Source organism: Cebidichthys violaceus, unplaced genomic scaffold (assembly GCF_023349555.1).
Source record: "Cebidichthys violaceus isolate CVI_PGR_0920_01 unplaced genomic scaffold, fCebVio1.0.p SCAF_37, whole genome shotgun sequence".
NCBI lineage: Eukaryota > Metazoa > Chordata > Actinopteri > Perciformes > Stichaeidae > Cebidichthys > Cebidichthys violaceus.
In genome coordinates this window covers 328,279-354,696 of record NW_027176561.1, presented here as the reverse complement: position 1 = coordinate 354,696, position 26,418 = coordinate 328,279, and the positions used below count along the sequence as shown (strand labels likewise).

At 42.4% G+C, this 26,418-nt stretch overlaps 1 protein-coding gene across 1 annotated transcript in view; it reads right to left on the bottom strand.

Moving 5' to 3' along the window:
• Positions 1 to 2,483: 2,483 nt before the first annotated feature.
• hcn2b (hyperpolarization activated cyclic nucleotide-gated potassium channel 2b) overlaps positions 2,484 to 26,418 on the bottom strand; it is a 45,550-nt gene continuing 21,615 nt past the window's right edge. The window contains 4 exon segments of the mRNA XM_068725887.1: positions 2,484 to 4,774; positions 9,008 to 9,172; positions 12,766 to 13,006; positions 14,325 to 14,471. Coding sequence (XP_068581988.1) covers positions 3,804 to 4,774; positions 9,008 to 9,172; positions 12,766 to 13,006; positions 14,325 to 14,471 — 1,524 coding nt within the window. The 3' untranslated portion in view covers positions 2,484 to 3,803.

Sequence of the window (26,418 nt, the reverse complement as noted above, 5' to 3'; positions counted from 1 at the left end):
TTATTGAATGTCAACTAAGAGGTCTGGGATCTGATGAAGAAAGCAAGAAAGAGTTAGGCCAACAAAAAGCAGGGATGTAAAGGAAATGACAAACTAGTTCCGAATGATATTGAAAGATATTGTAACTGTTAAATACAGAAATAACTTGTATACAAAAATCTGTTACATATCTTTCAGTGTTTCTGTGTGTGTCGTTATTTGTCAGTACGAGAGAATTCATCTAGCGTGAATGTATTTGTGTCGGAGACCAAAAATCACATCTTTGCTCAATCCAAATGAACAGCCCTTACAGGTAAATATTTGAAACGCTCTGAATCTCTATGCTTTATACCGTCACTGGTGAACCCAAAGACACGTCAGGACGGAATATAGTTTGAACTCTGGAGAAGCTGTAGCATTGGCAACAGGAACAATTTGGATCTATGAAGAAAATCTTTCGAAAAAAAGCATTTTGAAAGTTCACAACTTGGCAAACACAAACACTTTCATGGATGTTGTTGCTGCAGCGTGTGTGTGTGTGTGTGTGTGTGTGTGTGTGTGTGTGTGTGTGTGTGTGTGTGTGTGTGTGTGTGTGTGTGGTACATGCACCATCCCTCCCAAAGCCTGGAAGGTGTACTGAAAATGTTAAACAGCTGCGGTGTTGTAACATTTACATAACACTAAATATGTTTGTAAAGTCGAAGAAGTCGTAGAAAAAAACCATGCAGACCTCACAGCAACTGGCACAGGATTATACAAACTGTGGGTGGTACTGTGAGCGACTGTAGAAAAAGAAGTGATACATCTGTTGTAATGCAAACTGTTTTGTTCTGCTTTAATTATATGTTCAAGTAGTATCTGTTCAATACCAGATGATAATATGCATTTTGTCAAAGATTAAAAAGATATTCCATTTTCAAACATTTTCTTTTTTCAGTATGTCTACAGTTACAGTAAACTAGGCTAAATAAATAAATAGTCTGGTTTACATGACGTTTACACAGAGAAATAACAACCATGTCAATCCAGTTATTATAAGCAAAGAGCGCAGATATAAATTGAATATCTGTTTTTAAGTTCTCCCTAAAAACAGACTTAAAACTAATAAACAAAATGAATCCAAAGGTAAAATATTGCATCTCCATCAACACCTCAAGGATACAACAGGACCTCATCTCACTCTCTTTTTTTTTTAAACAACTATTGCTGTAAAAATGACTGAACATGTTTAGCGCACTAGTCTCCGATTGGTACGTTGAGTTAGTGAGTCATTCATATCTTAACGTTTTGAAACACTTGCATACAAAAAAATATGTAACTTTGGTTTCACTCCGTTCATTCTTCAGCATTTATTGAAATTGTGTGGTCGTTAAGGATCATTGCACTTCACTTATTATCATCTGCTTGTGATTAAGGTTTAGCTACATTTCATCCTTTTTCTTTCTCCTGTCTTCCTCTACTGTGGGCCTTCTAATGAAGTAAAAAATGTCTACATACTTAGTTTGTCACTAAATGCATTTCTTGTCCTAAGAGAGTAAACTCCACGACACAACGCGAAGTTCAGTAAAACACTATTCTCATAACAAGCCTCTATATTCATTACTTCCGAGGATCCGAATAGGTTCCACGGGGCATAATTTGGGCATGAAACAAAAAAACAAAAAAAACACAACAGACCTCAAAAACACTGTATAAAAATACTTACAAACCTTCAACTTTGTCCCATCCAGAACTCTCAAGGTGGATAACAACGCAGGAACTGAAAAGTAAAACAAAATGAAAATGCAAAACGATCACGGAGGAGGAACTCATCGCTGGCAATGAATAATGAAATCCAATCGAAGGAGAATATTAATAGTCCCAAACAGACCCGAGGGATTCCAATTCCCACTCTCATTACCCAGTAATGGTTCAGGCATTAATGAGATGAGGTGAATAGAATGACATGTCCAGGAGAAAAGGTTCCCTTCTTTTTATAATGCTTTTGGACACAAATCAGCGGTATCCGATGAACTGCTATTGAGGCATTAATGACAGAGGCACACAGCAACATGCATCCTGCAAAGGTGTGTTGGCTGTTGATCAAAGCTGTAGCGTTTACATTACGTTTCCTCATTGGTGTGACTTTTGGCAGAGTGACAACATTGCCCAAACTGCTACTGCAAGAAATGTGAGATTCTGGGTTAGAAAACAATGCATTTATAAGCGATTCCATTTTGCGAGTTTGAATGGATTTACATTGTGAGTCGTACAAAATTCTTTGCAATTACCTGGCAGTGAATTACACTTTCTAAGATACAATAGAATACTTTTCACAAAGTGTCGGACGTTACTACTCACACGACTAAACCCCTTAATTCAGACACCAAGTCTGCTGTTAAGTAGAAGTGTCTTTCAGTCAGGTCTACTTTTATTGGATCTTGTTAACTCACGAATCTTGAAGCTGCATTAATTAGTTTTTGGCCACTTGGGGCAAACACAAACAAAACACAAGCCGACAGCCCTGACATATAATTACTTTATCAAGTTGTTGTGGCAGACAAGATACCAAAAAACTAACGTACACATCCAGCAGACACACGAGCAACTCTACAATCCAACTGGAGTCGTCTCTCTGGCTCACCTATTTCTATATATTTACTAGTCTTTTAGATCTGGTTTAGTCTACACCAACCACACAAATATCTGTTTCTTTAGCTTGCTAAATGTGCAGGTCACACATCATGGGGTTTAAGTTAAGGGGGCTAATCTTGCTGCAAACTGCTGCCTTTTGCTACTGGAAACAGGGTTGATGAGTTATAAGTCCGAACTGTACAGAAAATCTGTGCCGAAACAATGCGGTAAAAAAAAAAAAAAAAAGCAACTCCCTTCACATGAACCTTAGTCATTTGATTCACTGTAAGTATAAAAATATTGATTGATGCAACTTAAATTAAACAAACATGGAGACATTTCCTGTAGAAATCGATGGCTTGGCCGGAACCAGGCAATTTGTCCCACAGCTGTGATGTCGGTATGAAGAATGTCCATCGTGTGTGACATGGACACCCTAGGTGTTCACATATGTATCTGTGGGGACTATTAGAGGAAGGGAAGACTAGGCCAACAAGATTTTTAAAAACGACAGTTTGATGTATAAATATAATCCATATATCAGTAGTCTGGGGTAAAATATGGCTTAAAATATTAAGATAATAAAAAGGTCAGTATTTAATATTCTTCAGTTTTGGTCTTACAAATTTGGTCTATAGGGATACTCAAGAAACACGAGAAGAACAACATCTTAACGTTCAAACTTTTTATGACTTTTTCCCGAAAAACCACAATTGTGACGCTTTTGTGAGCAGATTTTTACAGCCAGCCTACTGTCAACACGTGGTAGATACAGTAGTTAAACCCAATTAAAGTGCCAACCTCTGATATTCCTGATTTTCTTTTAGTCCCGTTCGACCCAAAGTTTGCGTTAACCGCGGTGAATGAGAGGATAGTGAAGCAGATATGCCCATATGTTGTTGACTAAAATACAGTAAAGGAGGAATAATAAAGGAGTTGGAGATGCTACTTTACCACTACTGTGCAACTACTATTTCTGTGAGTAGAAACATCTCAATGCTGCAGTTTCAAAAAGTCACCATACAGACGACTTTATGTGAGAACGGTCTTCTCCCTGCTGTCACTCACTCAGCGTTCATACATTCGGATAGTCAGACCGGAGTGGAGAGCGAAGAGGAACTGTAGGAGAAAGAGCAGAACCAGAACCCCCCCCCGTGTTCCTGCAGTCAAGCCCCTCGCTGAGTCACTCCCCCACAAGAGTTTAATTAAGATCACAAGTTTGAGGATAGCCTGGATCTGACTTTGATGTGGTCTGTCTCAGGAAGGCTCACTATAGAGTCTTTCTTGGGTAGTCCCGAGTCCCCCAGACCTGTTCCTGCACCCCCTACTGCCAGCCCTGCACCAGCCCCAACACCCTGCACAGGACCAGGCAGGGACGCAACGGGGAAGACCCCCACAGACATCTGATGGGGCAGTACCACCCTATGTGGTACAGCGCTCCGGGAGCCTGTGTGACCGGATGGGGTCTGAGGGGGTCCAATGGAAGTGGAGGAGACTCGTGTGGACTGGGGGGGACTAGGGGCACCTGGTTGCGCCCCCTCATGAGGCAGTGAGGGCTGAGAGGCTGACAGTGCCCTGGCATCTTGGCTCAAACTGCCCATTTGCAAGGAGTGAGTACTCTTATGTGTGCTGGGCCGGTGTGCGGGGCTGACCATGTGCTGCTGGGCTAGAGAAAGCTGGGAGCCTGAGGTGGGACCAGCCAGGGCACCGGATCCATACTGGAATGACCGTCCTCCGAGTGCCAGCGGACTCTGGACAGGAGGGCTGGACAGGACGGGAGCAAAGGCACCAGAAGCAAGGAACTGAGACTGCAGTGGAGAGGCTGAAACAGGGCTGGACACACTCTCCATCACCTGGAATCTCCTCACCATCCTGGGGGACTGCAGGTTCCCCGCTCCCATCGAGTTCCCTTGCATGGGGGCACAAAAGTTCATGGCTACGGCCTGCTGCAGAGTGCCAATTGCTGAATTCTGGGGAAGGGTGGAGGAACCTGGTGAATTAAAGATCCCACCGTGGAGAGGTGGTGTCATGGACATGGACCGCGGTCGTGGCACATCAACTTGCTGAACCATCTCCCGATCATATTTAACTATCTCCTGGATCATCTCGTTCTCGTGGTTGTTGAAAACACCCGAGTTCAGATCGTGCTGAACTTTGTGCATCAGGATTGAGTTCTTTTTGCCTGGAAAGACAAGGAGACAGAAAAACAGCCAAAGTTTTACAAGCAAAGTTTGGTCCCATAGTATCATCCTCCCTTCTTATATTCTCATTCAATACTAGACACCGAAATAACAGTTTCACTGTTTACCGTCATCCTTTATTCTATTCCTGGCTACGGTGGATAGTGTAGCCTATATATGGAACTGTCTGACATCTTCTCCATGCACAGAATCCATCACTGACACACACACACACACACACAGCCAGAGAAATACAGAGCATTATATTTTGATTCCCTGATATGAGGATATGGGGAAAGAGTTTTTGCCAGCCAGAGTTTTTGCAGAGTTATCTTATTCTGACAATGCGAGGGAGAGCATGTCTGTTGCCGAAGCATTTGTTTATTTATGCCTCTATGTCTATGGGTGTTCTACCTCTGTGATTAGATGACGCACTCTCTGATAGTCTAGAGGAGAAAGATTCCTCCCACTTCTGCCCATCCTCAGTTGCTCACCCTGAGGTGTCTTCACTTCTCCTGTTTGGGTGAGTTTTTCCTTATCCAATGCGAGGGTCAAAGGACAGAGGATGGTGTACGTTGTACAGACTGCATAAAGTCCTCTGAGGCAAATTTGTGATTTGTGATATTGGGCTGAAAATTGGATTGAAAATCCACTTAGTCCTGGAAAAAGCATGTTGCACGTCTATAGCCAGGCTAATGGTAATGGTAGATAGAGACGTCACAGCAGGGAAGTGTGCGAGAGAATCATCCTATCTAATCTCACATGGTTCATCACAGGCTGTGGCGGAGAAAGAAAACAGAGTGTGCGTCACAAAGTGGTGATGTTCAAAGCCCCTGGGCTCTCAACGCTGTCAGGTAAGTGAGATGAGTGCGTTAGAGGCTGCTGCGTCGGAAAAACCTGCTGAGAGTTAAATTTACAAGTTCTTCCTCTCTGACGTAATGACCAGGAAAGGGTGATGGGGGAAGTAAACAGAGACATCTCTCCTCTTGATGAAAAGAGAGAAGGAGCCTATTTGGTGAATGATTCCGTCTCATCAGGGAATCAATTTCTTTGACATGGGATGAGGAGTCGACTAATGTCAAGTTGAGGCAATCACACCCTCAATATGTCAGCTGTGTCCTTTAATCAGTTAAAAAGAAAAGAAGAAAGTTGAATCAGACGGGTTGCCGTTCCGTGTTCCCGCTGAGGTTCAGATGATGAAAAGTCTGAATTCATGTTTTGTTAGTTCTCTCCGCAAGACGACAAGCAGACAACTTGTTTTGTCAATGGAGCTCCGATCGATCGGTGCTGGGCTATGCTAACACTGTAGCGGCTCCTTCAACACTCAAAATAACGTAGTCTAGGCGTAAAGAGTACAGGGCATCTCGACGCTGATAGGCTTTAAAGACAAAGCATCAGGCAAGTTTTTGCGTCGCTCCATTCGAGTCGCCTTTAGCGCGCACTCACGGCATTTGTATTGACTTTGTATGTAATTTACTCGTGCGAAAACTCGTGTTCCGTGTTTGGTGTGAACGCAGCATTAGTCAGCACGACGGCTACCCGTGTAGCAAAGAGGTCAAACAGGCGGGTGATGAACTCGTCCCTCTCTCTCACACAGTCAGAAGGCCAGAAGGAGCAGGACGGGAGGAGGCAGATCCAGACTGTGGTGACTCCCGTTCCCTCCTGACATGCTGCATGAGTTCCATCTGCGGACCGAACACAGACAGTTGAGGCTTGTTGACGACGTCTCCTCTCGGGGGGGGTTTGGAGCGAGGAGGCAGAAGAATACCCATTCGCTGTCCTGCAGCCTGGAAAAGCCCGGGTGTGAGGTTGAGAGAGTTCTGGCTCAAGGAGCACCTTCAGGGCTTCTTCGTAGATATGCGGGGTTCTTAAGTACACTTCCTCCTGAGCAAGCGAGAAACGGGTACAGAGGTAGCACCAACCCAGTCTTGGGTCCATCGTGGGGGGGTCATGGAAGGCAAAGAGGTGGCATCGAAGCACAATAACTCTCTGATGGCACAATGACAAGCTGACAAGGGAACAGGGCAGCATACATGAATGGGCCCACCTAAGAGCAAAAATATACTATCTCATTATTTCTATTCAGACAGAAAATATTTAGCCTTGGACAACAAAGAAACAGAAACAATATTCACCATGGTAATGTTTTTTGTAAAGACATGGGGCCTTGAGGGAGCCGCAGTGTTTGTTCACGGTCAAACGAAAACCTTCGCTGTACATCTACTACCTCTAGAAAAACGTTACCGCTAATTTCTTCTCTGCTGTCTGAGCGAACCCACCGTCACTCTCCTGCTACGCTCGCACTGCGCACTGAGCTGTTCCTTCAGGCGAAATTGAAATAGCGAAAATGGCGTTGCTTTAGAGCGTAGCTTTGTCCAATCATATCTTAATCTTACTAAACTTATCTTTCTGGTGTGCGTTTTTGACAATTTTACCTGCATCTGGTGGCGGCTCATTACAGAGCCTGATTTTCATTATAATTGAACCCCCCCCCCCTTGAATCTTGTTCTGTTGATCTAATGTCACACGGTGTTTACAATGTGATGCATTAAGGGTACGAACACAAAGGACAGTGGATAATCCGTCTCTATGTAGGAATGGCTCACAGGTCAGAGTCTGTTTTTATAGAAATAGATGAATGGCTGCTGGAGCCAAGCCTGGCTCCATCAAAAAAAAAAACACAAGTCATTATGGTCCGTCAGGCTGAACTGATCCTAAATAAGCACTCCTGGTCACATAAGCTCAACAAAAGAAACCTTAAATGTGATGGATCTAAAACATTTGATTGATGTTTTTTGAAGCGTTGGATTCTAATCGCTTTTAAAATGAGGACCTTATGGAGATGCATCCAACAGTCTCTGTTTACACTTGAACGGAACAAAGCTTTCGTCATTATTTGCAAGTCTGTATGTGATATTTCATATTCTCGGCGTCTGATAGCCCCTCACATTATTATAATAATCATCAAGCGCACATGGAGCCGACTGGGAATATTTGGTCGGTGGTTTGGTCCTGAAGCAGACACGTTCGTCCCAAATATGTGAGCCTGCTGACTGCTCATGTGTGGAATCTGGCTGCTATGGCAACAGCTGGCAGGTGGCAGATGCAGGGCTTTTTGTAAACATTGTGAAGTGTGGTCATGTGACAGGGGGATGTGACATTGGCAGCATTGCTGACCTCGGGGTGGGGGGGTCAAGACGGGAGGGGAAAGTTGTTTGCATGGGGAAGAAATAGAACATGTTTGTGTTTTCTCGTTAACAAGGGGATCCCAAGGCTTGGCGAAGACAAAGCAGTCTCTGTGCATGTTTGTGTGCACATAAAACAAACCAGTAAATGAATCTAGAGAGGCACAACACAAATCATATTGCTCAGCGGTTTTTCTGCCAGGTAATTAACAAGCGTCACGCGTGTTAAATAACCGTTTTCAAAATGGCAAATATCCGCTGGAAGCATTCAATTTGCACGACCGATCAAGACACTAGATAATAAAACGGTTCACAGCCGTGAATAATTTTCCCCATTGACTCCTTTCCTCCAGCGCACACGTCGTCATTCATTCAGAGAATCACAGCTGTCAGATAACACAGTGTTTTGACAGAGACATCGAGTTGAATGGATGAATACGTTTCCCTTATGCTTCAATTCATCTTGTGAATGACTGGTACGCTTACGAAGACAGGACACCGTACCTGTGGCTTTTATCAGGGAGTCGTAACGCCAATTATCCGTGACTAAATCACCCATAAATTAGGTCTGGATGTAAAGATGATTTGGACAGTTATTATGATTTATTAATGTTAAAAAAAAAAACACACACACACAATTAATATGCTGCCCTCAAAGCCACCAGACTCCAGTCAGACATCAGTCATTTTACCTCGCTGGTCAACGAAACACACTTCATTCAAACTTGACAGAAACTAAATAAAAAAAAACAGTTTCACTGTTTACTAAACCTGATTTCAGGCATGTTTGAAACGTCAAACCAGAAAGGTTACTCGTCTACTAGCAATGAATAATGAGTCTATTGCCATTTTTTTGTGCTGGTTTTCCCGTGTTAAAGAAAACTGCATATGTGCGTTGGTGTAAAAACTTGAATTAACCAAAGAAATATTCATATTTGAACACCTTTACACACCAAACACGATCATGCTTTATGGTAATTACCTGTCAAACAACAATCAAATAAAGTTGACTCTCCTGGTGCAGTTTAACAAACCAGACGGCAGTCTTACCTATCCTGTCCAATCTGTCAATGGCCACCGTCTCAAAGGCCCTCCTCATCATGGGGTACTCCTCCAGCACCTCGTTGAAATTGTCCACGGAGAGAGAGTACAGGCGGCAGTAGGTGTCCGCTCGCACGCTGGCCGTCCGTCTGCCACGGGTCAGCAGACAGATCTCTGGTGAGGTGAAAAGAGACAGCAGACAGGAGATGGTCAGATTCACAGACCGACTGATTCCTGGGTTGTCAGACGGTGACAGAGAAAAGAACAGAGGTGCCGTATATCAGGAGAGATTTGTTGAAGGCTTTGAGAGAACATGTGGTCAGTATGAATGCTTGTGTGACCCACTGACAGGAGTTTTGCCTCCAGCCCTGTGCAGACAGCTGTGTGAAGGAAGCACACTCTATATTTGGAGACGTGCAGCTAAGCTTCATTACGTTCAGTTGTTCCCCTTCCCCTTATATCTTTATCTCTCTAGCTCTCCTCTTCTTCTACGGGCTGGGGGCTCACTGTTGTCTTGACAACCGTATGCCCTCTTTTTTTTTTCCCCCTCCTGCCTCAAAAGGTCGACCTCCTCTGACTCTCTGTGGGGGAAAAAAAAAAAGGGAGAAAAATAACGAAACGCGAGGAGACTCCATTGAGGACATGCATAGAGGCGCTAAACTGAGCCCCTAAGCATGTCCAGCTGCAAACGGGGCGCAGCACATAGCAACACTGACACACACACACACACACACACACACACACACCTATGCATGTCTTTAAAAAGTAATACAGATATATGACAAGCATACGTTTCTTTAAGTGTTCATTAGCGGATTTAGGAAAATAAGCTGATTTGCTTTTTTTGACAAGAGTTAGACGACAAGGGAACCGTTTCCCTGTTTCCATTCTTTATGCTAAGCTAACCATTCTTTATGCTAAGCTAACCATTTGCTGGCTCTAGATTCATATTTACAGTTTAAGAGAAGATAAGTGCATTTTCCAATATGTCTACCCCTTTGAAGCTACAGCTGGTAAGTTAAATAAAAAAATACGTTGTTGTCACTGTATCCTGACAGTAGTACACGAGACAGATAATCAGTGGTAAAAATCAGGTTTCTCTGCCTCCTTTTGGAGCTCCTAATGGCATTTGCAAGATTCGACCTCACCCGAAGGAAAACAACCAATCAGCCCTGAGGAGTCTCCAACTTCACGAGGAGCTCCGCGGGGACCGATCGACAGCTGCGTTGGAGGCTCCTTGGCTCTGATTGGTTGCTTTCCTTTGGGGCGCGGCAGAATCGTGCAAACGCCGTGAGGAGCACTCAAAGGAGGCACAGGAATCAAGAGTTTTTCCACAGATTAACCGTCTCATGTACTTCTGTCAGGATCTAGTAACAGTCTGAGCAAATATGACATTATTCTTTTTTTTTTATAGTTACCAAATGCAGCTTTAGGGCAAAACAAATCGTAAGATTAGACGTAATAAAAGGATGTAGGCCACAACTGCTAGATGTTATTAGTGTGTCCTCTTTTGCATGTAAACACTACACTGTCTCTTTAAAACGGATACATACAGTACGTTCATTCGTTCTCTGACAATGAGTCAGGATACAGCTGCTTTTTATTCAGAGATTATTTAAGTGTGACCTTGAGTGTGACCATGTTTTCTGCCTATCTGATTAAGGATTTATAGCTCCTCTGTAGATGAATGATTAATAGCCTACGCTTATAGATGGATGGATGCTCTACTGCATGATCCTCACGGTCAGCTGCCGGAATGGAGGTAAAGCTGCGGGGGTGACGTACTGTATGAACTCCTTCAGACAGAACAATGTCATGTAGTGATAGCAGTATTGTTTATTGATACATTTGGTGCGTTTTCTATCTTCCATTGCTTTCACCCAGTCTTATTAGAGAGGTGAAGTTTAAGTTTTAAGCATTATAGATGTTCCAGTTTTTGTAAGAGTTGTGGAGGATCTCTCCTCAGAATCCACATGAGGCCCCAGACGTCCTTTCAGAAATTGTCACTTGGGGTCTTTCTGCTTATACAGTACATAACACAAGCATTTACATATTGCTAGCATCATTAAGGGGGATGTGCCGGGAGCGAATAATATTCTAATGAAACCACCGGGGGCTGCATTAAAAAGCTGTTCAAACCACTGGGTGACCATTTGCAGATAGGGCAACCTATCACCCTCAAAAAATGATGAAAGATACAGAGAAATCCTGGATGGGTAGAGTGAATATTAGCAGTGTTCCAAGCACTGGGATCACGACTAGTTTACCTTTTTCCTTTAGCCTGAGTTTCCTGTTCCCATCCGTAGAAAATATAATATCCACAACTTTTCTTTCAGTTTTTGTGCCCGATATGTTCACAGGGAAGCTCCTTCTCCTGTTTCTGGTACGCATATAAACGCATTATTTCCCTTATTCAAATCTCCTAGATTCTGAAAATGTATGCCAGTTCATATAACTACATGAGCTCTTCATCTGTAATCACCTTAAATACATTATTTTAACATCAAGAAAGGAAAGTGACTTTGAGGCGACATATTGTGAAAGCTTTTGGCAGCTCACCAGTCACAACGGCAGCAACACAAACATGTGCAGACTGATAATCACGGCGGTGAATGTGCAACTGTTTAAAAAAAACAAAACAAAAACTCAGTTTCCAATATTTTCAACAAATCCAATCTAGCTTCAAGCAGTTATTTATACTGAATAAATGCTTAGGCGTGTGATGGCTGTGGCTGGAAATGCGCTGTGTGCATTGTTCATCCAGATAGCAATTTTGAAAGAAAAAAAAAAGAGCCAAAGGCTAAGCTGCAGACTCAGCTGCATTTAGAGCCATAGAAACCAGTCTGCAAAGCTCTGCCAATGAGAAATGTGCACAAGAATGTGGTACAAGCAGGTAACATGCATGTGACGTTACAGAATGCAAATAATATCACCAATATTCTAATCACTTATGCAAACAAGTTGGAGCAAAGTCACATGTTTGGCCTGACGTCTACCCCCGTCTACTTACTAATCGAGAGATTTTACCACAAACGCACACTGCAACACACTGCGGTGGTTAAACCATAATGTCCCTCCAATCCAAGCCCACTGCTGCTGCTGCTGCTTTTGCGTGAGAAGAGAGACCTGTGATGTCCTCCCTGGTGGCAGCGACGCCTCTGAAAAATCTATGCTTGACATTCCAAATGCCCCCCCCTCCCCCCCTCGTCATCTGCGTTGTGCCGTGCTAATTAGCTCTTACTAATTGGATGTGTATGTGTATGTGAATGTGCAACTCTGGGTAGCCTGTGCATCAGCTTTACAGCCAGTGAACTCTGGTATAGAATAGAATAGAATAGAGTAGAGTTCTATCCTCAGTTCAGACCTATTCTATTGTGTTATGAACAGGATAGGAAAGAGTAGAGCGGAGTAGAATGTGTAACATAACATAAATGTAGTATTTGATGCTTCTATTATATTTTGTGTATTTGGTATTTTCTGTTGTATCCTATCCTTTTCTATTCACTTCTATTCTGATCTACTCTGTTGAATGGAATAGAACAGAACAGAAAAATAGGATAGGGTTGTGAATATTCATATTCATATTATTGGATAACAACATTGTGTATTTTTTTTTTTTACTTTCCTGCCAATAAAGCCACATTTAATTGAATAGAACAGAACAGAGCAGAATAGAACAAAAGAATAGAATAGAACAGAGAAGAATGGAACAGAACAGAATGGGGAAAAAAAGAGAACCGTAGAATTTATAAACAGAACAGACGTACCTCCAAAGTAGGAGCCGTCCATCAGCTTCATGCCGATGCTTCCTTTGGTCAGGACGCTGACGACCCCGTGCTGGATGAAGTACATCTTCTTGCCGATGGTGCCCTCTCTGATGATGTAGTCTGCAGGCTGGAAGACTTCAAATCTCAGTTTGGTCAGCATCGCCGTCACAAAGTTGGGATCGGCGTTGGCGAACAGCGGCATGGTGGCCACCAGCTTACGGCAGTTGAAGTTGACGATTTCCTAGATTTGAACAGGAAATAGCAGTGGGGTCATGTGTCACTATAAAAGTCTCAATCTGTAGTCCATGCAGCAGTGCACCATTGCTAAAAAAAAAAAAAAAAAAAAAAAAAGTTACACTGCAGGAATTACAACATCAGAAGGAACAATGGGTGAGAAGATTTAGCTTTATTTGTGTTGGGGGTGTTCTGCATTGACATTTCAGGAAGAGCAACTTGTAAAAGCAGAAATGTCACGATTGATTTAGCGTTACCACATGATAGTTAGAAGAAAAAAAAAGTATATTTGGAAAAAGGAATTGATCTATAATGACCATTGTAGGCAACAAAAAAAAACATATCAAAGTGGTAGATTTACCTTCAATGGCCCTGATACGTAGTCCTAATGATCAGTGTTTAATATTATAAAAGGGTTAGATAAGCAGATAATAAAAACACTATTTCCTGAGCAAACTTTTTTTAATTAACTTGAGTGACCCTGGCACTGCTCATTTCAGTATTCTCCCAATTTGTCTCTTCATGTTCTGTTCCCTGAATCATACTTTGAGCTGTCCTTGAATCACGGAGGACCTTGCTTACAGTAAATGGCAGTAAACAGTGTTTGGAACATAGAGTCCATGTGAAAATTACTTTAAACCCATTTGTTCCTCTCTTTAAAAAAAACGAGTTATTTTTCAGTGAAAACCCGGAGTGCACTTCAGGTAACATAATCACCAAGTAATCAGTCATTAGCACTGAGTCACCAGATTTTACAGTTCTCAGAAAGGAGAGGCTGGAGCTGTGCTGTGATTCTGACGCCAAGTTAAAAAAACGCTAGACGCTGTGTGGAGAGGTGAGAAGTGTGGGGGGGGGTCTGGTTAGAGGGCGACTTTCTTTTATTTATGACATAGATAAGACGGTCGACTCTATCTCAGAATTGGCCTTGTAAGATTTGGTTTTATAAATGTGGTTAGAAAGGTCAATACAAACACCAGTACTGATAAGACTCAGTACAGTCATGTCATTTCATTTATAGCTTTAAAAACATGTTTCAGTGTGCAGCTACTCCTTAAGAACAGCTGATAAGTCAGTCAATACAGACAAGTCCGGAAATTATGGCTTCTTTGTTCAGACAAGGGCACCTCAGCTGAGCATAACAACGAATTCATTCCAGTCCACTTGCTCGGTGGAGAGCTGAGAAGTGTGTGTGTGTGTGTGTGTGTGTGTGTGTGTGTGTGTGTGTGTGTGTGTGTGTGTGTGTGTGTGTGTGTGTGTGTGTGTGTGCGTGTGTGTGCTTGTGGGTGAATGACCACTTTATGGTGGATGATTGGGTGTTTTCATACCTCGCGCAGAGGCTCATTAAGCTCCTCCAGGATGCTCTCTTCATCAAACATCTTGCCCTGGTATCTGTGCTCGTAGTAGTCATGGATTTTCTGTCGGAAGTCCGCCGGTAGTTTGTGGAACGACATGTACTGCTCCACTTGTTTGTACTGGCGGAAGGAGAGAAGCGTGAGAGACAGTGATGAGGAGACACAAGAAGCATGACTCGATGAAATCAGAATTCAGCAACTCTTTAGAGATAATCGTGACGGGAAGAGGTGGGGGGGGGGGGGGGGAGCCATTATTGTCTCATTCATACTACAAAATACTTTTCCTCTCAGTCTGTCTTCTCAGCTGTAGCGTTCATGTGCGCAGTTATTGAGATGTACAGCTCTTTAAACATGATGATCCTGTGACCCATTTCTACCTCGTAGCTATGGGAGGAAGACAGTGATGAAGCTGTTAAGGAAACATGACAGCTTTGTTAAGCCCTTGAGGATTCATCACGCTCTACTGTGTTTAGAGAGGAAAAGACGCCGCTACTGTACATCTTAACCACGGCGAGTCTCTCCGTACTTTGGCGTACTAAATGCTTTATTTTGAAGGGACAGGTACAGAAAATGTAACCAAGCTTTCCAAAAGGTAAAATATGTGTATTATTGTTCTGTGTTTTCATGTGTAAAATATATGAAACAACTCTTCCATGAGGTAAATAATTAAATGGAACGAGTGGGGCATTTGTGGACTCTGGTTACTATTCTGAGAAAGGAAGATGTTCGATATGTTAGAATGGATGAATGTGTGACTATGTGGCATTGGGCCGCAGCAGATTGTGTTTGCTCACCCAAGTGACTCACACCATCACATATTTGCCACCGTTATGTTTATCTGCATCAAATGCAGACCGAATGTCCACTTCTCTCAACTCTTTATGACGCTCCATAACACATTTCATGCCTGGATTCCCTTTGAAAATAGCAACCGCTGGATCCGCTGGATAGCTTCTGCAGTGACGTGGAAGTGCATGATGGCACGGTGTCAATTTAGGAAATAAATCTCTTGCTTTTATTCCCCTACACTGTACACAAATGGAATGGCTTTCGGGTTTGTTTTATTCATACCAGGAAGATGGCACATTGTATGTTGGTTTCACACATCACCACCTTCCTGTAAATACAAAACACACCCTTGAGCTTCACGCACACACACACACACACACACACACACACACACACACACAACAAAAGCATCCTGAGGGTGAAAAAAAAATGGCCACATAACTTGTGTTTTAGAACAACAGGCCAACAAGATGACCCCTGAAACTAGCACAGAGCGGTTTACTTCCTGTTATATCAACAGCGCTAACGCCCCAGAAAGATGCAACAACTGGTACACGGAAAAAATACAATTACGGCCTCATGGTTGTATGCCTCCTCGACCCAGTCAAGTCCCAATTTATATCCATGTCTGTCCAAAATTTCATCATCATCCTATTGGACATTTGTGTGAAATTGTCATATTTAGCATATGAATTCCCTCAAGACGTTCCTGAGGTATCGCGTTTACGGGAATGGGACGAACATGAGTTCTCAGTGATCTTGACCTTTGACCACCAGAATCTAATCAGTACCTCATTGAGTCCAAGTGGACGTTCGTTTGAGCACAATTTGAAGAAATTCCCTAAAGACTGAGATATTGCATTCACAAAATAAGGGCGGACATTAGGTCACAGCGACCTTTGATCTTGGACCACCAGAATCTAGTCAGTGCCTCTTTGAGTCCAGGTGAACATTTGTGCCAAATTTGAAGAAATTCCCTCCAGTCCTGAGATATCGTGTTCACATGAACGGACAACGCGGAAAAAAAAACATGATGCCTCCGGCCCCGGCTGGCATCATGTTTTTATGTGGAGCCATAAAAAAGCCAAAATGTATTGGATAACAACAACAAAAAACAGGAGAATTGTGAATGAATCAGCTGTTCATGGACCCAAATATGTTTAAATGTTACGTAAGGTCTCTCTCTCTCCCTGTTTGGGTTAAGCAGTGTGAGTCATCCCTCTGAGGGATAAACTGTCAATTGGATGAGTACTAGATTTCAAGCAGAGGGTCAAGGAAGAACCTCCCATGTTCAACACCACACCAGAAGATACAACTCCAATCTTCATTAGAGCTCAAATATGATACGTTTTGCTCAGTAACCCTTACTGCCGGAGGAAAAGAACTTGATTGCACCCTGTCAAGCAAAGCTGTCGTTGTTTACAGCTCACCTGTGGTTTAGCGTCTATATTAATCAGCAGTCATAATTTGTTTTCCTTCCACCTTTGAAGTCATTGTTGCCGTAGCTGTCAATTTTCATTGTTTTAACCTCAACTGAAGAAAAACGGGAAAGAAAAAAAAAAAAAAATCCGGAATCTGACAAAACAAAACTTTGCTTTCAATTATGAGTTGGATAAACTCAAAAATGGTCAAAGAGCTAAAAAGGCCTCTGAAAATATGGAGATTTTCAAGAACACACTCAAGTTGACATTTTACATGGGTGAGAAATGAAAAGAGAAACCTGAATGAATTAGTGGGGGAACAAACAGACGCCTCCATACAGGGCACCATTTGATGACTAATGATGTGAATCATATGCTTTACCCAGGAGTGGGCAATAGGGATAAAAAAAGGAAGTGTTTACATCCCATTTTACAGAGACTTGGAGACACCCTTAGAAAAAACTGTTCCAAAAGGGTTCTTCCTGAAGGGCTGAGGTTCTACCCAGAACCATTTGCTTCTGAAGAACCCTCTTTTGAAGAGCGGGATTTTTGTAAGACCATGGGTTCAATTAAGAACCCAAAGAACCCTTTTTGGAAGTTATTTAAGGAAAGTTGACAGCATGGGTGTTAAAAGATCCTCCCAGCCCAAACACCCAAAAACTGTGATTGTGAACCATGATTGTCATCATGAGGAACCCAGGGGTGGTTCTAGATTAAACCCCTTGGAATATAAAAAAAAGTTTTTTGGTAGAACCTCCTGGAGTTGGGTTCTACATGAAACCCTTAGAATATAAAAGAGTTATTGGTAGAACCCTCTGAGTGGGTTCTAGATGAAACCATTGGAATATAACAGAGTTCTCGGTAGAACCCCCTGGGTGGGTTCGAGATGAAACCCTTAGAATATAAAAGAGTTCTTGGTAGAACCCTCTCAGTGGGTTCCAGATGAAACCTTTTGAATATAAAAGGTTTCTTGGTAGAACCTCCTGGGTGGGTTCATGTTGGCACTTTTAGAAAGGTTCTCGATGGAACCATTACACCATAAAAGAGCTCTCTGTAGAACCTCTCAGAGTGTTCTGGGTAGAACAGATGGGTCTAGGAACAAACCTTTATGTTGAGTTCTAGGAAGAACTCTCTGAAAGGGTTACTTACCTGGAAGCAAAAATGGTCCTCCTACTGGGACAAGCTGAAGAACCCTATATGGTTCTAGTAGGCAGCAGTCAACATGTGTTGGCTCAACATTGTACAAAGCCAACAGAAACCTTCAAAAAGACTTAAGTATTAACTGAGACGCGTAAACAGCCTGGTAGGGATCTTAAGCCGTCTCTGTGTCTACGATGCTACATCCTCTTCTTTAATCTTTCAGAGTGCCGATATGATCCTGCCTGTGAGTGTTCACCAGGCAATCACACTTTATAAGGAGGCACACATGTGTGGAGGACCAGCGGGGGGGGGGGGGGGGGGCTGACCTTGATTGGAACGCTGGACGACACATGCATGGGACAGGGCGGCTCCCTGTGCAGGAAATTACATCGTGTCAAGCTGTAAGGTGACATATGGGTTAGAGGGGAAAATGAAGGCTTGACCCCGGTCGCACGGCAAATCACAATATCCTTTATACAGCACATACTGGTTGTCATGGAAGGACATAGGACATCATTCAATTTGTTTCCATACAGTAGGATTTTTCTCTCCGTTATATAAAGCAGTGAGTGTTTTTTTTACAGAAGAGAAAACTTGGGGTTGTGTAAGAATCGCAGCGTCGGTGGAAAATAACTTCATTTCTATTTAGACTAAATCTGATTTAATCTCTTTCTACTTTTTATCACAAATTGTCCTCAAACTGTTTGTTTCCCCGTCCCTATCTCTTTCTAACCTGACGCGCCAGATGGTTTATTACACAGAACCATCTGAGAAATCCGTCAATGGAAACTATTTGGAAAAGGGTATAGGCACGTTCAAAAAGAATACTTGGCAGGCGATTGGTCGAACCGACAAACGCATGACAAGATGGGTTTTCGCATGTTCTTGTGATATCGGGAGAATCCAGCTGCTTTGTGTGAGGAAAGTCTCTTCCGGGCGCTTCCCCCCCCCCCCCCCCCAACGATGGGCCAGCATCCGACTGTTCCCCAGTGTACTGTATATACTGCACAAATAAATAGTACAAACGCATGCACACAGCACAGCGTGACCTTACACACGACTAAATGAAAATCCAGATGGATCACTTACTTTAATGAACCACAATATGAAATGACATCTGCAAAAACAATTAACTGCATCCTTTTCCTTCTTATGTAAACCAATTTTAATCTCAATCTCATTGGGTCTTGATTAATTGCCTCGGGCCGTGGTTCATTTAGCATGGGAAGCCGCAGCAGCACTAAATGAAAACCTCACAGGGTGTAAAAACGTCAGCCAGCGTTGCACATTTCTAACACGTAATCCGGACAACAATCTGAATTGTTTCTTTGAATTGTTAAGAAAAGAACATAAGCGGGGATATTCCAAAGTCTACGCATTCCTAACCAACCCAATGAAACAAACTTGACTTCAATTTGACAAATTACTCCTCATTTGCAGTGTGTCAGTAATAATAAAGATGCAGCTCATTCAATCAAACATGGTGACAAACAGGGAGCGCTTCCTGTCTCCGAATTCAGTGACATCTCTCTCTTTCTCTTTTCCCAACTTCTTTAAAAGTGTCTGTTGAGGGACCAGAGTTTTATTGACTTTCTGATTTTCCCAGCATTAGATTTATTTAGTCACAAAATAAATCTGCTCACTTATTAAGGGAAGACACCCCGGATGAATAAGGTAAAAAAAAGTAACTAATGGATATCACTTCCCCAGTTGATTACATACATTTAGACAATTGTTTTTTGTACTACACTTTTTCTAAAATGTTATGTTTAAATATGCAAATGAGGCATAATCTAACACTAACTTTTGGTGACATTAGGAGAAATCTACGGCGCTAATAGACAAAGTAGTAAAATAGACACACAGATGTGTATTTTGGATGTTTTCTTAGTGTGAAAGAAGACATGTTATGTCAAGTTGACCAGTGCATGAAAAACTATGTTTTTGACTGGGATGTCTCATCCTACAAAATTTGGAGTAACAGTTTCAGTTAAGCTTTATATTATTCATCAATTTCTCTTGGGAGGGAAATATCAAGAAAATAGATTTTGGAAATCCACACATGAACTGGAGGTTAATGCTCTGAGTCACACTGAAGAATACCCATGTTTATAGTATAACTAATATTTACCCTCTAAGATGGCACGTTTTCAGAACCTGAACTTGAAATGTTCCTTATTCCACTCATTTTCAACACAATGTCACAAATATTATCCTCCTATATTGTATTAATAATGCAGTGTCCATTTTTATTTATTTTTTAAATCAAACTTTGTGGCCGGGGTTTCAGATAAGACTGGACTTAGATCCTTCTGCAGCAGGCTACTTGCATAAAACTAACAAATGCATTACATTTCTGAAATCCAATCTGTTCCTCTCGGTCTGCAGACTTAGCTGAGGGGCAACATGGAGGCTTTCTTTATGGGACATAAAGCCCCTAGTTGGTGGCTTGCGAGCATGATGCATGGCTGTCACTGTAAGCTGCCACAGAGGGAAGGGAGAAATTGAATTGGCCCTCCCATTAATGGGCCATGTCACTGAACATCAGGGCTCGGGATGTGACAAGTCCTGTATCTGTGTGTGTGTGTGTGTGTGTGTTGTCTTGTGTATATAAAACCCCGGTTGACTTCAGCTGTATCATTTAGCTCACTGCCGGAAGAGCGGAGACAGATAACACACACACACACACACACACACACAAACACACTTTTAGGCTCACACAAGTATGCATGCATACACTCACCGCATTACGAATGTATATTAAATATTGCATGACTACAACAGAAAGTTCAAAATGTCCATGTTATAAAACATGGGATGTATCCTGAGTGTGATTCAGGATGCAGTGTTTCTAATATTTCTAATATCAGGGACTCTTTCTCTCTTCATAAGGCGACATCAATCCAGGCTGATGCCATTGTCACACATTGATTTCTCTTCGTACATATGGACCAAACGTGAAGGAGAACATGTAGATAGAGAGTACTACTTAAAGGGTTATGCAAATCACATCTTGGATTGGATGGATTGTGGGAAAGGGCCTAAAGGGAAATACCAGAGAGATGTCCAGAAAATCTGTGTTTCAAACAGATTTTACAGTAGAAGTTCAGTTCACTGTCATCGTGGCTACTCTCTATGGAAACTTTAATTGTTAACAAAAAGCCTGTGCTATAGACTTGGGCGACTCTTCTGAGAAAATGACTCTACTTCTCTCTTGATTTATTACCTCAGTAAAGATTGTTAACATGAGTTTATGGTCTCAATTGCTTGTTTGATTGATTGTTTCCAGTCTTTCACAATACAGCATGATGTTCATTTTGTAAATGATGGTCTAGTTTAGAATAAAATAGACCATAAAGCGGGGTACACTTGATCGGTCTGGGTGTTGTCCGTGTTTTGGTCCTGGAACTTTAACCCTTTCACAGTGAGTTTTCAGTACATTAAAGTCAACTGTGACGTGTTTGGTTCCCTGAAAATGCCTTATTCGGTGTTCGGTTGTACGTAACTCCTCCCTCTCGTGTCACTTGTGGTTGCAAAAAGCCAAGATGTCGATGGACGAACTTCAGTCTTCAAAAGGGCAGTCCACAAACCAACGAGTGACATCACAGTGACTACACCCACTTCTTATAGGCTATGATCTAATCGGCACCAACTTTTGCCTGGATTTTAATATTTATACAAACAATGACCATATTATAGATAAAATAAATCTTCATAATTCAGAAAATCTTCAAATATTAGGTGAGGTTGAGCGTGAAATTACACACTTGACCCTGGAGATAGTATCTGACAAAAAAAAAATCATAACTCTCTATTTCTGGAGCTTTCGACCGTATTTGACTCCCTGTCAACCATGAGATGTGGTTAAAAGCTCCAGAAAAAAGCGCCCTTTAAAGTAAATCAGATAAATTTTAGGTGTGAGAGACGCAGGTAGTAAAGGTCAGGCCCCGGTGGTGATCTGGTGTTATGAAGTGAGCAGTTGCAGTTCAAGTCACCGTTTAAATGTGTCAAGACCCAGTGGATCAGTGCTCAGCACCGGAGGCCTCAGGGGTCACATCTCCCCGCGCTCACCAAAAATTTCGGACACGCTTGCTCGTGAAGGGGAAGAAGTGATAGGGGAGGAGGAGCGGGAGTGGAGTTACATAACGGCTAATGCCCTCCGTCCGGGTGCGGTGTTCGCTGGCAGATGGTGTATTGCTCAACAGTCAAGGGCGAATGGACATATGAAGCAGGGGAGGGCTGGAGATGGGAGGAGAAACACGCGATGAGGACACCGGTCACCTCAACGTGAAGGAGGGGATGACAAGGGAACGCTAAGCTGCTGTCACTGCCTCGTGTTTACTGCAGTGATACTGTCTGGGGAGACGCACATCTACGACTTCACATGTCTCTCACACAGTGTTTAGGAGGAAAATAACAACCGTCCACACAAGAGTACAAACCGGTGTGTAAATTTGTCACAATAACCAGGAGACTAGCAGCTACAATACGTTCAGTTTTGTGCCAAGTGTCTCTCATCAGCCTGAGTGAGCTGCAAACACTTTTCTATGGAGAGTGCATGAAAACTAGTTAGCATGCTAGCAGAGATAGCTACCTAAAAGGTGGGTTAAAGGTAATGATACGTGGTGTAAAAAGTTAGCTGAGAGAGAGCATTGAAATAAAGGTGAAAAGAGCTAAAAGCAAAAAATAAATACTTAGCGAAAGTAATGGATGAGAAATAATTAGCTAAAAGTAGTTGAAGTAATTCGCTAAAAGTCATGAATAAACAAAATAATTAGCTAAAAGTGATGAATAAACGGGCCAGATGATATATTGAAAGTAATGAATAAATATCTGAAATAATTAGCTTATAGTACACTGGATAAACAGTTGCAATGATTAGCTAAAAGTAACGAACAAACAGGTGAATAATTAACTAAAAATAATGGATAAATGGTTGAAAAGTCCAGCTTCACTGAAAGCCGTAGTAATGCGAAGGCAAACAGACCTAAACGCTGACAATTCAACTGAATGGTAAAAACGTCAGAATCACTGCTTTACAGCGTCTCATTAGCATCTCCCTCTCTTATCTCACGTTTACTGTGTTTGTCTATATTTATATTCCTGTTCCCAGACCTTCTAAACACACAGCTAACCAAACAACATGCGTCTACTCTGATAAAGCAGGAAAAAAAAAACCACCAGCATGCTTTGTCTAACTCTTGATCCCGCAGTAAACGGTTCAAATCCTCTTCTCTCTTCGGTCGGTGAGGTCTCTTCATGCAGACAGGAGACGAAGCTTAGTGCTGGAGCTATTCTGACATTTCTGTCTCAACAGTGAGCGTGATGCTTTCTGTTTGCTCTGTTGTGTCAACACAAAGGCCATGCAGTTGCCTGCATTTACTTTATCTTAGACAAAGAATCCGTTTCGTCAGAAAGGCAAGTTTCTACCCATAGCTCCGTCTCTAGTTCGTTATCTGCAGTGCGGCATGGTTAAGTTCGCCGGTTAATGATGAACAAACAGTCATGGGGCACTGGAGAGGGACAGCGTGTTGGATGAGTTGCTGTAGCTTGGCAGGGAGTTGCCACTCTGTTCATTATTTCACTGCTGTGCATCATGGAGGAAGAGGAACGTGAGACTGATGGCAGGAACTGATTTGCTGCAGACGTCAGACCACTGACGGAGTACAGCGACATGTAACTGACACGAAACAGAGACTCCAGCAAAGACTCAGCAGCTCGTTTGCCCTTTCTCTCATTTCTTCCTCTTTTTGGTCTCTGAGCTCGCTGCGGGAGGACGTCCTTATGGCTTATGGCATTAATGTCAAATAGATCAACTGGAAACCAATTACAATTTTCTCGGACAGCAACTTTGTTCAGGTTCATCCAACTAAGTTATGCATTACATTTAGTGAGGAGCGGATGAAATTTGTAAGAGGAATGGTTAAAAAAAAAAAAACACCTTTAAAAAGGTGAAACATCTGTTTAGGCAGAAATGGGCTTTGCCTTTACGGGTAGATTTGGCTCGGACCAAAAACTCCAGGAAGCAAGAAGTATTCTTCAACGACTTACGGGTCAGGAGCATGGAGGTATAATAAGACCTGGATACGGCGCCGCCACTCAGCTTTGCTTCCAATTCCAAAAAATCCCCCTTTGGCCCATAGACCACCGCCGTAAAAGAGACGTCTGTAAAACTGTTTTACAAGGTCAATTATGACTCTTTCTACTATGAAGTTTTGATCCGTGGAGATTTACATTCGGAAAACTTGTTTCAAGCCAAGAAAAGCCAACAGCTGGACCAGCTGTATAAAAACTACTGTTCATACTCAGTGTGCCGCATCCCCCCGGGGGGAAACCCGGAAGCTATAGGAAACTTTTTTGGCGTATGCTGCCAGGCTAGCAAGGCGCCATCTTGTGGTCCAAAGTTCTTATAAAACAAAGACAAAGTATTTTATAAATGGCCACCTGCAATTGGATCAAGATTTTTGTCCAACACTACATTACAGCTTGATGTCTCCGGCAAATTCTGCTACAATCTGCTCATAACTTTTTGGGATGGGTATGCTAACCAACAGCCAGACAGAACAAATAATATAACCTCATTACAGAGAAAATAAGGAAATGAGAACCTTTGAAAATAGCACTTAACGAAACAAAAGTTTACAAAGTTAATTACAGGGAAGCATAGAGGCAAGAATGAAATAATGAGAGAAAAACTAATGAAGAATGAATCACTATGAAGATATAAAAATAGAAAACATGATCAAAAGAAAATTAAATTAGATTTTATAAAATGCATGAGGAAATAACACAAGGTTAAAAGTTGGCAAGATCTTAGAATTAGTGAGTCTGACTTCCTTGGGCAGAGCAGTCTGTAGATGTGAGGCCGCTGACTGAAACTGCACAATCACTGTCAGGTTAATATCACATACAACATGTCAGGGACGTACATGCAATAAGAAAGTAGGATGGATAAACCCAAATTACAAAAAAAATAAGCTTTTAAAAACATAAAATAATGTTATTTAAAGCTTCAGCGTCAGTTTCGTCCTCGGTCACGAATCCAGTTTTTATTAGAAGACAGTTTCGGTCCTCCATCAAGCTGTCAGAGCTTTGATACAGTGGAGCCCACACTGTCACTAACTGCACTCCTTGCACACAAAACATCAAGTGATTTCAAAAGGGTCCACAATATGCGTTTGTAGGTCATATCCAGAATGATAAAAAAAAACCTGATAAAGATAGAAGTTAAAGCCTACAGATCGCCGTGCAAAAGTGAACCACACACGTGGCAATCGAGACAAGCAGACAATGAAATTAAGCGAGTAGGTCTTTATTCACTGTTACAATCATTTAAAAGCAAAAAAACACACGTGTGTAGACATTCAGTAGCTAGCGTAGCATAGAAGTGCTAACACTAGCTAATGATGTGCAAAACGTACTCTGCTAACGTTAGCCGCACAGGTTTTTTTACGTAGAAGCGTAACGTTTTAGACGTATGTCTCATTCCAACCTCTCCCTGGGTATCACCACTACACAACATGTAACCGTGACCAGCTCCAAATCCGAAAAAAAAACAACCTGAAAAGATTGCATGAGAGTCTATTCAATTCCATTCACCTTTGTTTTGTGATGGCTACAAAAAAAAAAGATTTTATTTTGAGTAAACCGCCCCTTTAAACGATGCTTTATCTTCAACCAGCATCACTGGGGCGAAACACAACATTGTTATGTGTTTATGTGCATCACCGCAGTAATCCATGGAGTTCAGTACCCCAGATCCATTGATAATGTTTCCATTCCCCGCTTCATATACCATGCTCATATTTCTGACACATACAGTAGCTTCATTACGTTTTAAATACCACCACAGCTCCTCTCACAAGAGCGTTGGTCTGCTATAAGCTCAGCATCACGGATGCTCGCTGCTATCATGACCTAGAAAGTAAAGCAAGATGATTATCTATTCAACATGATGCACAACCGAGGCTCAAGTAATAAAATAAACAGCCACGTGTCGAGTCCCAAACGGCGTACGACTCAATAAGAGAGACGTAAACCTGATCCCCCTTTGGTTTAAATACTGTCCAGAGGCTTCAACTACACAACAAAGACCGACCAATCACTCTGAAGGGCTGCGTGCGCGTCTGCATGCATGTGTACCCGTGACAGATAGCATAAGACATCTCCAACATCACGCAGGATCTAAGGACGCTAACAAGACGCAGAGCACCGCTGACACCGGGGCTATTTTAAAGCAGCAGGAGCAGCGTGTTCCCCGCGCTGGCCTGCAGACACCCAAAGCTTTGATCAGCCTTGGTGCGGAGACGCCAGACGGGGCCGAGGGCCCGGCGAGCTGCAGCCGCGGGAATCGAACTCGTAGCACAGATGCTGTTCCTATCAAAGCGTGTTGGAATCAAATGAGCAAACCCTCTGCGTACATATCAAATGTGTATTTACATCGCTGCACTGTAGATTACGTCTCCTTATGGAGTCTCCTTATGGCCTCTTGCCGTGCTCTAGATAGAGAGGACACCTGGGTATGGGGGGGTTAAGGAAATCCTGTAGCTAGCCCCCTGATTTATTTCACCAGTGATCTAAAAATAAACGGTATAACTGTGTTTTTTTTGGGGGGGGGTTTCTCTCTGTAAAAGCTAACACGCTGTACTATTTACTCAGATATGTTTGAGTTTGAAGGGTCGGTTCACCCAATTGACAAATAACACCTTACTTGTTTT